Source organism: Kryptolebias marmoratus, linkage group LG14 (genome assembly GCF_001649575.2).
Source record: "Kryptolebias marmoratus isolate JLee-2015 linkage group LG14, ASM164957v2, whole genome shotgun sequence".
In the NCBI taxonomy this organism is placed as follows: Eukaryota; Metazoa; Chordata; class Actinopteri; order Cyprinodontiformes; family Rivulidae; genus Kryptolebias; species Kryptolebias marmoratus.
Window position 1 is genome coordinate 24425980 of NC_051443.1, and position 12816 is coordinate 24438795.

At 44.1% G+C, this 12816-nt stretch overlaps 2 protein-coding genes across 2 annotated transcripts in view; one reads left to right on the forward strand and one right to left on the reverse strand.

Annotated features, from left to right (window-relative positions):
- The first annotated feature begins 2115 nt into the window (after positions 1 to 2115).
- ssna1 (Sjogren syndrome nuclear autoantigen 1) lies at positions 2116 to 4533 on the forward strand. Its single transcript, XM_017438557.3, has 4 exons — positions 2116 to 2281; positions 2746 to 2945; positions 3936 to 4161; positions 4273 to 4533. The coding sequence occupies exons 1-3, from the start codon at positions 2230 to 2232 to the stop codon at positions 4026 to 4028; spliced, it is 345 nt and encodes a 114-aa protein (XP_017294046.1). The 5' UTR covers positions 2116 to 2229; the 3' UTR covers positions 4029 to 4161; positions 4273 to 4533.
- Positions 4214 to 12816, reverse strand: part of tprn (taperin) — a 26860-nt gene continuing 18257 nt past the window's right edge. Inside the window, exons 2-4 of the mRNA XM_017438556.3 lie at positions 8080 to 8254; positions 7150 to 7268; positions 4214 to 6645 (exon numbers count right to left, since the gene is read on the reverse strand). Coding sequence (XP_017294045.1) covers positions 6583 to 6645; positions 7150 to 7268; positions 8080 to 8254 — 357 coding nt within the window. The 3' untranslated portion in view covers positions 4214 to 6582. The remainder of the gene's footprint in view (positions 6646 to 7149; positions 7269 to 8079; positions 8255 to 12816) is intronic.

The window sequence follows — 12816 nt, forward strand, 5'->3', positions numbered from 1 at the left end:
CCAGATGACGTCACATTTATTGATCCGCAATCAGTAACACCACACCTTAGCTTAAAATCAGCTCAGAAAATTTGTTTTTTAATAAAACTATGAAATAATATGAAACATGGCTTTGGTGACAAACTTTAACAAACCTTCTGGTTTTGATTGATAAATTATATATTTAAAAAGTCAATATTTTCCCCAAAATTGAAGTATTTTGTCTGATTTTTTTCAATATATTGATACTTTGAACTTCAAAACAAACACTTTAAGTGTACAGACAGATACACTGTCCCGACTTAAAGCTCTCATTCATTCATTCATTCATTCATTCATATACAAAAAATGTTTAATTACTTTAGCTTAATTTAAAATTTAAAATCCAAATGTTTCCAATATGATTTCCAGCATCACTCAGTTACATATTTAAGTACTAAAACAACAATAATCACTCCCAGGAATAAACAATTTTTTTTTTTGACAAAAATTAGTTGTCCGTTAACTTTACTAAAACAGAAATACAGACTTTTTTACATTTGCACCAATTCAACACATAGATTGCTTTCTTTTATATCTAAGAGGCAGTCTAAAACAAGTCACAAACAATAACAGTCTGAGCATCAGTTTAATTTAATGCTGTACTGTCATAAAGTTCTCCTTTCTTGTTATATTTGTGGATGTTTCTGTCACTATTCTGTAGAGAATAGAGTTTTGAATAATAATAATTATAGCAAACATAACTAAGAGGTCCACAGTTACCTTTTGCAAACCATTACAGCAGTTTACACCATTAAAGCAAGTTAAAGTGAGTCTTCTAATGGAAAAGAACAGCATTAAATCTTGAGGGCATGAGTACAGGCTCCAGGGACGGAGTGTTGGGGGACAGAGCTGGCACCAGGACCTTGGCGACAGATCCTCAGGGCTGTGTTCTCGGTCCTCTGTGGATCAGTGCTGCTCTGGTGAATGATGTTAATCAGTGGTGTTCAATCCTGGCCCCGGAGGGCCACCATCCTGCACGTTTTAGGTGTTTTCTCTGCTGTGACACATCTGATTTGAATTAATGAGTGATTAACAGGTTTCTGCAGAAGAGCGGGGAAACATCTAAAACCTGCAGGATAGTGGTCCTCAAGGACCAGGACTGGACACCATTGATAAAGATGGTTGATCAGGTTGTAATGCGAGCTGTTTGAAGACTGTTCCAGTTTAGGATTTGTGCTCCATGTAGCCTCAAAATCACATCATAAAATTCATAATGAATTTTTGAATTTCAAATGACAATGCCTGGTTCTGCTGCAGGTTACTTCCTGTTAAAAGAAAGTTGTTCTTTTTCACTGTTGCAAACCTACTGCTCTGGATGAGAAATTGAGACTAAGTGAAGATTTGACAGCTTTCTTAGATAGATAACTTTTATTTACTGGCATCTGATAATGTATGTGAAGACTTTTGTACAGAGCCCTGAGGTGACGTTTGTTGTAAAATGGCTCATATAAATAAACCAAACTGAAACATTGAGCATAAGCACTTGCATTTTTTTATAAGGTACACCAAAACTACAAGAAATAGAATTTAAACACCTTCCTTTTGTGTGTGACAACTTCAGTAACTCATCTTACTGTATGTAGTTATTTCCATAGATTTCTCTGTAGCAGCAGCTAGCTAGCTAGCTGTAGCACTTCCAGTGCAGCCTGGAGAGCACTTCCTGTAGGAATATCATCATTTTTCTGCTTTAATAACCGTGTAATGGAAAACTATAAAGGTTTATAAAATAGCATGTGCATGAACCGCTAAAAAATAATTGTTGGAGTTGTTAGAAAGTTGTCGTTTTGGCTAGCTGTTAGCTTACTGATAGCATTAGCATTCGATGTATTCACTACAAACTGAAAATGTAATCTTTTATATTTAATTTGTAGTGCTAGCATTATTAACTACTTAGTTTAATTTGATATTATTTTAAATTTGTTTTTGATTTAGTTGTGTTCATTACTCGGTTTGAGTTGAACGCCGCCGGTAGGTGGCGGTAATGAGCGCAGGCTGTCGTTCCCTTTTAAAGGCGTAGAAGAAGAAGAAGCAGAGTTACCAGGGAAACCCGCCATCCGCAGCTTTGACACGGCTCGTGCCGAGGCGGGNTTTTTTTTTGGATTTAAACCGCGCTTCTCTGCCGTGCTCCGCTTAAAGGGGACCGACAGGAACCGAACCTGGATCTCAGAAGTCCCGGTTGAACTCGGTTCGGTCCAGACGAGCTGGAACATGACTCAGCAAGGCGCGGCGCTCCAGACCTACAACAACGAGCTGGTCAAGTGTAAGGAGTTTGTTTTTACATCATTAAAGCGAACATATCAGGTCAGGATCAGTTATTTCGAGTAGCTTCCGTTTTGTGTTAATTAAGCCTCACTTTATGACAAGTAAGCTATTTAAATCTGGAACTAAAGACGCATTAAGTGTATTTTTTAAACAGGTATGTTTAGTTTTACCTTCCAGCCTTCGTCAGGATAGCAGTGCACGACCTAATTGACCCTCACAGATTAAGATATTTACCTCTGATTAGTGCTGCCACGTGAGACAAACATGTTTGTTGATTAAATCAAAATTAGTTCAGATATAAGGAAACACTAACAGCTTTGGTTTAGCACTTCCCAGCCGTCACGTGGTGGTTAATCTGTTTAAAGTCCTGTCTGTGTCAGGTTACCTGATCTGATTTTACTTTCTGGTTGGCTGGCGGGAACGTTTCGAGTGACGTCATGTTTTTTGAATCGTCTCCGCCAGGCATCGAGGAGCTGTGCTCGAAGCGAGAAGAGCTGAACCGACAGATCCGGCAGGAGGAGGACGAGAAGGAGCGTCTGCAGCACGACGTCCGGGTCCTCTCCGAGAAGCTGAGCCGGGTCAACGAGAGCCTGGCGCGGAGACTCGCCGCCCGCTCGGCGCTGGACCGCACCATCGCCGAGACGGAGGCGGCGTACACCAAGGTGTGCCAGACCGTTAACTCCTCAGCCCTCATCACTACGCTCCTGCCTCCCTGGAACTGGAGCTGGTCTCTGTCGGGACCTTTTCCAGTTCGTCCAAAGTCCCGTTTTGTCGGCCTCAGTTTAAATCTGACCAGCCTGACGAGCTAACGGCTAGTCTGAGCTCAGCCGCCTTAAAAGACATTAGCAGCAGCTAGCTGTGGCACTTCCTGCTAAAATAACCACGCTGATTGGTGGTGGGACTCGCGTTCGCACGAGCCGCTTTCGTTTTTTTTATTTTTAAGACGGCGGAGATCCGCTTTGGTCCTGACCCCCACGCCGACGAGCCGTTAGCTCGCCGCTCTGCTCGTCGCGAGCCGTGAAAGGTCACCCCCCCTGTCGTTTTCCGGATGTGACGCGCAAATTCCGAAACGCGGGTACGCGCTCAGTGTAAACAAAGCGTTACCGTTGACCTGTTTTCAGTCTGATGGCGTCTGGTCATGAATTTTGCTCACAGTTTGTTTAAAAAAAAAAAAAAAAAAGGCCCGTTCTTTAAGACCTCGTTACGAAGTACCTTTAATTGTTTCTAACCTTTCCACAAAACGCCACTTTAAAAGATCGGAACTGCTGCTTTAAAGCTCCGCAGCTGCTTGGTCTTAAACCTTTCAGTTCATTTACTTTGTTAACCCTTTTAGCACCATAAATGTCAAAAAAAAAAAAGTAAAAACCAGTGATCCCCGCGGTTTTAAAGGGGTTAAGATCTGACAGAGTTTAATATATTCGTGATGATTCTGTTTTCCTGGTATTAATAACCTGCCGGGCGGCTCCCGGCTCAGTTTCAGTCGTCTCAGCGTTCCTGTCCCGTCCTCCACGTTGTTGCCGAACTCCCTTCCTTCTCGTGTTTAATCAAAGAAAAACAAAAAGCTCCCCTGGCCGGGACAGAAAGCCGTTTTCTCGTCTCCTGTTGCCGTCGAATATTCAATTATTTATTTTTTTCTCCCCGTCTCGTCGCAGATCCTGGAGAGTTCCCAGTCGCTGCTGAGCGTCCTGAAGCAGGAAGCGGGGAACCTCAGCAAGGCCACGGAGCCTCGCAGGAAGGAGCATTAACGGCGAGAAACCGTCGCCTGCGGGGGGGCGCAGGTTTTTGCACATTTAAAGACACTTTTTGAATTTCTTCTCGTCTGGTTTTCTTCGACGCAATAAATGCGACCGTTAGCCGTCATTCGTGTGAAATACGAAGGTGTGAGTCGTTGTTTTTTGTTCAGGTTGTCCATTTATTTAACTTTCATTTGTACAATTATGACATCTTTTTTTTTTTTTATTTATGTTTTTTTTTTTTTATCCCCACAAGTTGACATTGAGCACATCAGCTGCGACGCAGAAGAAATAAAAACGACGGAAAAAGATGGGAGCGGGACCACGACGGGGGGCCGGGCGCCGCCGTTTGGGGGTCCTTCGGGTCACAGGAGCGTGAAGAGAGGCGCCGGCCTCACCTGCGACCTCCCAGCAGGTTATAAAGAATCAGTTTTCAGCGTCGCTGCCGACTGCTTGGAATAATCCGATGAGCTCGCTGTTGGGTGTTTTCGGGCTGCTGCGCCTTCCTGGTTCACAGTCCAAGGCACTAAAAGGGATCTTTGCTCTCGAAATGAAATAAAAACCGCCCCGACGAGTCGTAAACGAAGCCAAACTGCTCGGCGTGAAAACCTCCAGGCTTCCATTTGGACCATTTCTTTTTTTTTTTAAAATTAAACTTCAGTCCTTGTGCTTCTCATGGCAGCAGATCTCGCAGTTTGTGCTAAAAAAGGATGAAAAATAAAACCTTAAATGAACCATCTATTCCGCAGATCAGCACCTAAAGGTCCCGTTTTTTAAAAACAAATGATCCAGACCTGAGAGACGCATCATCCTTCATCCGACCGACAGGATATCAGAAAAATAAACTGGTTGGAGTTCTCAAACGTTGCTAACAGATTAATTCAGAGCCTTTTTCAGCTGGATCTGTCAGATCAGCCGGATGTAAGCAATCCTGTTTTTAAAATTTAGTTGAAATGTTTCGATGTTGCATCACGACCCCAACGATTGATCAACTTAAAGTCGGTTTTCTGTCTGTTAAACTTTATTATCGTCAGTGTTTTTTATCCCCAAAGGTTCAGATAAATTGTTGCTTTGATGGTTAACTGAGAGGAATTTAAAAATAAACTTTTAGCCGATCAGTTGAATACATTCGTTTGAAAGCAGTCGGCAGCGGCGCTGGTCTGAAGGAGTAAAGACTGATTTTTTTTCGGTGGTGGTGGGGGGGTAACTTTGGGCTGACAGTCTGGCTGCTGGTTGTGGTCACAGTGACGAGGCCGACAATCATTCGACCTTTAATACGAGGCTGTGGCGAACGTTGAAACGAGACGAACGTGGCAGCCGTCGGCAGCTGAAGAGAAACAAACTAAACAAACAAACAAAAAAATAAATCAGTTTCAGTGGTTTCACGTCAGCAGGAGGCGCCTCATTCCTCTGCCGCCGCCGTTACGTGACTCGTGAGGGGGGGGCGCGGCTGAAAGCATGACAGTGCAAAAATAAAACATTTAACATCCAAGACTCCCGACAGTACAAAGACGACAAAAATCCAGCTTAAAAAGGAGTTCATCGACAGGTCTGAAACTGTACAGCAATACTGGCCGAGTGGGCGGGGTCCCAGGGTCCTGGGGGCGTGTCCTGGGCTCCAGGGGCGGACCCTGGGGTCCTGGCGCCTCAGGAACAGGCCCTGGGGCTTCAGGGACAGACCCTGGGGTCCTAGGGGCATGTCCTTGCCTTCAGGGACTGACCCTGGGGTCGACCCTGGGGCATGGAGGGGGGGCGTGTCCTGAGCTCCAGGGGCGGGGCTTGAATCAGTTGGCATCATGAGGGGTTGCGTATAAAAAACAAAATCTGGAATAAAAAAACCAAACAGGCGTTCAACGAACCCGTGGAATGTCGGCGTAGACGATTCTTCTCCCCCCTCTGTTTTTTTTTTCCTATAAAGTTTATTTCTTTTAAATAAAAAAACAAAGATTTGAACTGGAATAAATACACAAGAAAAGCAGAGAAGAAGTCAACAGGAGGACACGGTTTACAACCTTACAGACATTATTGGCGAAGGTCACTTTTTCCTGCCACGCCCGATCAGAAAGGAAAGCTGCTTTCCCGCGCCTCCCCCCCCAACCGACAGCTTTAAAGACATTATTTTACAGCAGGAAACAGAAAACAGTCAAAGAGCTGGAATCAAACGTGCGAGTACAAAAAAAAGAAACAAATGTGGCACCCTTACACCTTTTTTTTTTTGTTTAAACGTCCTCCAGGTTTTCTCTGTTCTCTGAAGGAGATAACGACATGTTGCCATGCTAACACTGAGCTCCGTCACCGTGGCGATACAGACTTTTACTTTGATTTATTTATCTTTTTTGTCGAAAGTGGAAAAAAAAAAAAAAAAAAGAACGGGGAAGGAACGGCGCCGACAGATCAACTGTCCGGGGTCCGAGAGGGCGAGGGGGGAGGGGCTAAACAAACAAACAAACAGCCCAGCTGCTTCATCATTGAGGAAGAAGAGGCTCCACTACGAGCTCCAGACCCGCGGCGGGAAAAACGACTTCCTGCGGGTTCTGCTACGGCACGTCCGATTGGCCGGGGCGGATCAGAAGTAGAGGGCGGGCTCGCTGCTGTAGTCGGACAGAGACGAGCTGTCGGCCGGCGTGAGCTGAGGACAGAGAGGGGACAAGTCTTAATCAAGGGGCGGAGTCACAGCTGCGGCGTGGAGGTCGCCGAGGGTCGTCCGGGCGCCGAGCGGTGGCGGGCGATATGCAACTTTTGACGCCGTCTGCCTCCGGTTTGTTTTCAAACAAATTAAATGTTGACTTTACCAGATAAAAATATTAACAGCAAAAAATTAAATCTTTAAAAAAAGCGGCCATTTTTACTCGTTCGCTCCAAGAAAAGTCAAATATTTCAGTTTCAGTTCAGCAGCTGCTTCTTTAATTAATTACCTAAAACATAAATATAAAAGTTCAAACTTTAATGAATCAGGCCGATCGGATCGGGCGTTTTCTGATGAGCTGAAGGCGGTTATCAGCCGAAATATAAGCCGAAATCATCCTTTAATAAAAGTGATTTATTCCCAGGACACAGCAGCTGATTCAGTCTGGATTTAAACCAGAAGCAAATGAAAAAGAATAAAATAAAAATAACGTTTCAGTCTCCTCACCATGACTTCCTCGGGGGCCTGCGGCGAGCCGACGTCTTCCTGCCGAACGTTTCCTTCGTGTTTGTTTTCCTGCCAGGCGCTGAAGTCCACCGAGTGTTTGGGAACGTAGCTGGAAAGGTCTGCGAACGGGAAAAACGAAAGTCGGAAAACTCGCTTTAAAAATCTTATGAACGTCTTTGTTCCTTAAAAAACAGGTTTGCTTGAAAAAGTGGTGATTTTCTGGGTTTTACACAGAAATAAAACAAATCAAAAGTTTATTTTTTGTGAAATAAATCCAGTCAGGTGTAGTTTTCCGTTTGGCCAGCAGGGGTCACTGTAACCCCACCTGTAAATCTGTTAACCTGAGCTCCAGTTTCAACATTTCTTTTAGATTTCTCATCATTTTCTGCACTAAAAACGTCTTAATTTCAGCTCCTAAATGCTCGTCTGCTTCATCTCAGAAGAAACTGATCCCGTCGACATATTTGTGAGCTTTTTTTAGGTCCTGGTTTGTCATGAAAACGGAGAAAAATTCAGCTTTTTATGGAGGGAAAATCTCTGTAGCGGCAAAAACTTCTGAGTTCAAGAACAAAATTATTTTAAAATTAGAATTTAAATCAACTCCACGCCACAGAGAACTTAAATCTTATTAAAAGTTTTACGAATCAGGACATAAATCGGACTTGGAAGAACTAAAAAAAAACAAAAAGCTGCTGCTTATTTCAGATGTTAGAGTTAAATCCTGGAAATGTGTCGACAATTGTGAAAAAATATACATATTTGTGTTTGTTTTTTTAGGAAAAGAAAGAAAACTACAGAATAAATCTGAATAAACTGACATTTTTCTGCCTTCAGACGCATTTTTAGACGTTATATCCAATTATTTATCGTTTCTCCTTTTTGAAATAAGAGTTTATTTATTTAAACTCGTGTCCGCCGGCGCTGCCTCACCGTTGCCGTCGTCCGAGCCGATCAGGCCGGGCCGCGGGATGTGGATCCGTCCCACCATGCTCGGCTGCTCGTCCCGTTTGTCCTCGTCGTCCTCGTCCCCGCTGTCCCACACGCTGCTCTCCGACGGGTACTCGTAGGTGCTGTGCAGGCTCGACTCGTTGAACGAGATCTTCAGCTGCAAAAAACAAAAAAAATCGACTTTTAACCGTTTCACGTCAAACCTCATAAATGATTCAGTCAGCGCTCAGAGGACGTGTTGCGGGAGACTCTCAGCTACTACCACGCCAAACTTCACCTCAACGGCTGTAAATCTGACTAACTTATAGCCGGTTTTGTGCCGGCTAATGTTGATTAGCTGTGGTGGCCATCTTTTATTGCACAGACTCCAAAACTTAATCAGCTGTAAACATACATCCAACGATTACCATCCGAGTGTTTCATTAAAATCTGTCCAGCCGTTCAGGAGATATTTTGCTAACAGACGAACCGGGTTGACTCCCAACAGTTAATAATGAATTTTGAAGCGCAGATCTTTCAGAATGAGTCGCACTCGGAGTATGTGTTGTAGACTACTCTCGGCTACTACCAAACCAAATTTTAGCTCAATATCTGCAAAACTCACAGAGTTGTAGCCATTTTTGTGTCCGCTGAAGCTGCCTAGCTTTGGCGGCCATCTTGATTTGTGTTGACTCCAAACGCTGATCAGTTGCAGACGTGCGTCCAGGGTTGACTTCCTGAGAGTTTCGTTAAAATCCGCCCACTGGCTCACGAGATATTTCGCTAACAGACAAGCGAACGTCGTGTTCGCCGCTCGGAGGTTCGTTTACGACCCGGAACAAACGGCTTGCCGCGGAAGAGGTCAAAGTTCGGGCGCGGCCTCAGGAAGTCCTTCAGGTCGAGTTAAACTTAACGCCGATGGTTACTTCCTTATTGCTGCGCCATCACGGCGACCCCCCCGTGTCTGTTAGCAAAATATCTCAAGAACCCCTGGATGGATTTTAATGAAACCTTCAGGAATTAATCACTGGATGTGCCTCAACAACTGATTAACATTTGGAGTCAACTCCATTCAAGATGGCCGCCACAACCACCTGAACATGAAAAACACAAAAATGGCAACAACTCTGTGAGTTTTGCAGATATTGACCTAAAATTTGGTTTGGTAGTAGCCGAGAGTAGTCTACAACACATACTCCGAGTGCGACTCATTCTGAAAGATCTTCGCTTCAAAATTCATTATTAACTGTTGGGAGTCAAAACTGTTTGTCTGTTAGCAAAATATCTCCTGAACGGCTGGACGGATTTTAACGAAACTTTCGGGGAGTTATCCCTTCATGTATGTTTAAAACTCATTAACTTTTGGAGTCAGTCCGATTTAAGATGGCCACCACAGCTAATTAGCATTAGCCACCACAAAAATAGCTGTAATTAGGTTAGTTTTACAGATATTGAGCTGAGGTTTGGTGTGGTAGTAGCTGAGAGTCGTACACAACACCAAGTCTGATTGTGAGAAAGGATTGACCAAAATGGCTCCAGCTCTGTAGTAAAAGGCGGGCGATATGCATTCCTTCCTTGTTAACCTTTTTATCCGTTTCCCCAAACGCCAAAAAAAAAAAATGTCTGACTTCTGTGAAACGACAAACTTTAACCACAAGCTTTCGAAACAAACAGGCGCGTTCCAGCCATACGTAGGCATCACGGACAAAAAAAAACAGATCCGGGCGCTTCCTCCCGTGTTGCCGTGGCGACGAAAGACGACGACGCACAAACACGCAGGTTGGCTCATCAGAGGCGACCAATCAGGGGGCGATCCCCCCCCCCCAAAAAAAAAAAAATCGTCTGATGGATTCGCCTCGGAGGAATCTACAAACCTTCGCTTCCTTTCTTCTTCTGACCGATCCCGGGCGCCGCGTTACGCATTTACGACGCCCATAAAGCCCGCCGACGCTCGTCGCAGTCCAAAGGTCGCCGCAGAGGCCACGTTTACCCTTGCATCTAAAATCCTTTTTGTCTGTTAACAAAATATCTGAGGGGCGAACTTTAAGTGATCGCCGGCTCGCCTGCAACCGATTGACGTTTGGAGTCAACCCCAGTCAAGATGGCCGCCACAGCTACTTAAATAAAAATGGTCACGACTAGGTCAGTTGAAACTCGGCATGGTAGTAGGTGACAGCTAATCAGACCAATAAACTTTGGCGCGGTCGTCCACGACACAGCTCCGCCCATTCTCAGCGCGAGACGACCTCATTCTGAAAGGTGGCGGGTGATATGCATTCCCTCCAAAGCTTTTATTTTGGTAATATAAATATCCCGGTTGAGGACATGAAAAGGACAGATTCTTTCTCAGTCCTGATCGTTTTCCAGGACCCCAAAGACCCGGCATCGTGTCTTCGAGCGCCAAGTTCCATCGATAAAAAGGACGCGCTTCGCTTTCTTTCACTTTCCTTTCGGCGCCGGGCTTCCTCTGCAGATACTTACAGCTCTTTTTTTTTTTTTTTGGTTTTTCTCTTGTGCTGAAAGTCTGAAACCATGAGGCAGAAGTGATTCGTTCTCTTTCCTGAGGGGAGGGACCGCCACCAGATTTAGGCCTGCGCTCGTTCTGGTTCACCACAGAGAGCTCGAACAGGAAGCTGCAGAAAAAGGCCGAGCTGATTCGTCGCTCGGCTTTTCTTTGAAATTTACCAGCGACTCACGATGAATCGTGGAGAAAAAGTCTTCGCACCTGATTGTTGGAGGAATCACTGAATTAATTTCACCCCAACTCGCATCAAATCCTGCACAAACGGGGACACGAACAAAGCACACAATTTTATAAAAACTGAATTATTTCAGTGGATTATTCCTGGACTTTAATTTGAAAATGATTGTTGATGCAGCAGTTCTGCAAAATTTATATCACTGACTCCATTTTGAATAATACTGAGTGTTGCTATGGTGATGGTGAGGATAGTAAGCTCTAAAAAAATAACCTCACATCATCTCTTCTTTTATCCTGAAGGTTTGCCAGCGTTAGCTTGACGGTTTGCCAGCGTTAGCTTAAAAGCTTGCCAGAGTTAGCTCCAAGGTTTGCCAGCGTTAGCCTGAAGGTTTGCCAGAGTTAGCTTCAAGGTTTGCCAGCGTTAGCCTGAAGGTTTGCCAGCGTTAGCCTGAAGGTTTGCCAGCGTTAGCCTGAAGGTTTGCCAGCATTAGCTTCAAGGTTTGCCAGTGTTAGCCTGAAGGTTTGCCAGCGCTAGCTTGAAGGTTTGCCAGCGCTAGCTTGAAGGTTTGCCAGTGTTAGCCTGAAAGTTTGCCAGTGTTAGCTAAACAAGCAGCTGCTGCTAAAAGCCACAGATTAGCAGCAGCAACATCAAATACAAACAAACCACCACACCAACAAAAACAAAATGGTTCCAGCACAAAACATAGCAGACGCCATGTTGATCTTGAAAATACGCCAATATAAGTGACCAAAAACCCCACTGAGACGGAAGATTAAAGCACGATATTTCGCCGTTACATTTCATTATATTCACAATGTTTCCTGGTTCTACTTTCCTTGACTTCACAGCAAAGGTTCACTGATATTTTATTACCAGCAGAGTTATTTATTTATCTAAATTAACTCACTAAAGATAAGAAAACGTGAAAAATATCTTTAAATAATCATTTAACAGTTGAAGGGTATATTTAATATTTCTTATTTGGGTGCATCAGTGTCGTATTCCTGCTTTTTAGATAAATCCAGCAGGTCGCTGTGGGTTAAATAAAAGGCAAACAAGTGAAGGAAATTAAAGAGAAAAGTCTCACATAAGTAGAGATAAAGCTGAATCGTTTCATCATGTTTGTCTGCTCAGAGACAGAAAACACTGTGTTTAAGAAGATAAAAACTAAACGAAACAAAGTTGCTCCTCGGCTATCGCTCCCAGACACAAAACGGACACATTGAGACGGGAAGAAAAAACGGTGGCAGATGAGATTATTTCTCCATGAATGTGTTCTGGGCCGTGAAGCGGGATGAGACCGGTGCCAGGAAATTTCTTCCAGGCCGAGCGGCACGTCCTGGTTTGGTGACGGGCTGAAAGGACCCCCCTCCCTCCTAAAATAATCTGAATATCTGATCCTCAGGCGGCTAATCGAACCGTCAACGGAGCAAACTGAGAACGCCGCAGGCAGCAGATTGACCAGGTGCGAGATTAGAGTTAATCTGGAGCCGGGAAGATAATATTAGAACAGCGCCGCGACGATCAGGATGAAGAGTTTTAGCTGCAGCTGCAATCGGCGCCCGATGAGCAGGATGACAGGGCCTGCACGGAGAGACCGGTTTGCCTCCAAAACACTAAGCGATGAGAAACGAACTAAAGTCCTGCACAATATAAAAAAGCAAAACCAACAACTGAGGGCGAAACGGCAGAAAAACCATTAATGGTGTGAATGCTTAAAAGCATTCACACCATTCAGGTATCAAAACGTTCAGCTCGTTCAGGAGAAGGGTGCTATGACTTTTGGTATTGATATCTTTTAAGGTTTTTAAAATATTACGGTTTTTCAGCAATTTTTTTTTCTCATTGAAATACATTGAAATTCCGTTTCCAACTGTCAGATCTTCCTGCTGTTTGAAAGCTCGCTACTTCAGCAAACTTCCACCTAGAAACGCCATTCAAGGTTTGAAGAAAACATAAGACATTCAACTCTTACTGTATGATTCAGCTTTTGGATATCTTGTATAGTTTTATTAATATCACTGTTTAAAAAAGTTAA

Excerpts from the sequence above, each read along its gene's own strand:
- ssna1 (XM_017438557.3), top strand. The coding sequence starts at position 2,230 with ATGACTCAGCAAGGCGCGGCGCTCCAGACCTACAACAACGAGCTGGTC. Across the intron at positions 2,282-2,745 it reads CAACAACGAGCTGGTCAAGT|GCATCGAGGAGCTGTGCTCG; the intron begins GTAAGGAGTTTG and ends CGTCTCCGCCAG. Across the intron at positions 2,946-3,935 it reads CGGAGGCGGCGTACACCAAG|ATCCTGGAGAGTTCCCAGTC; the intron begins GTGTGCCAGACC and ends GTCTCGTCGCAG.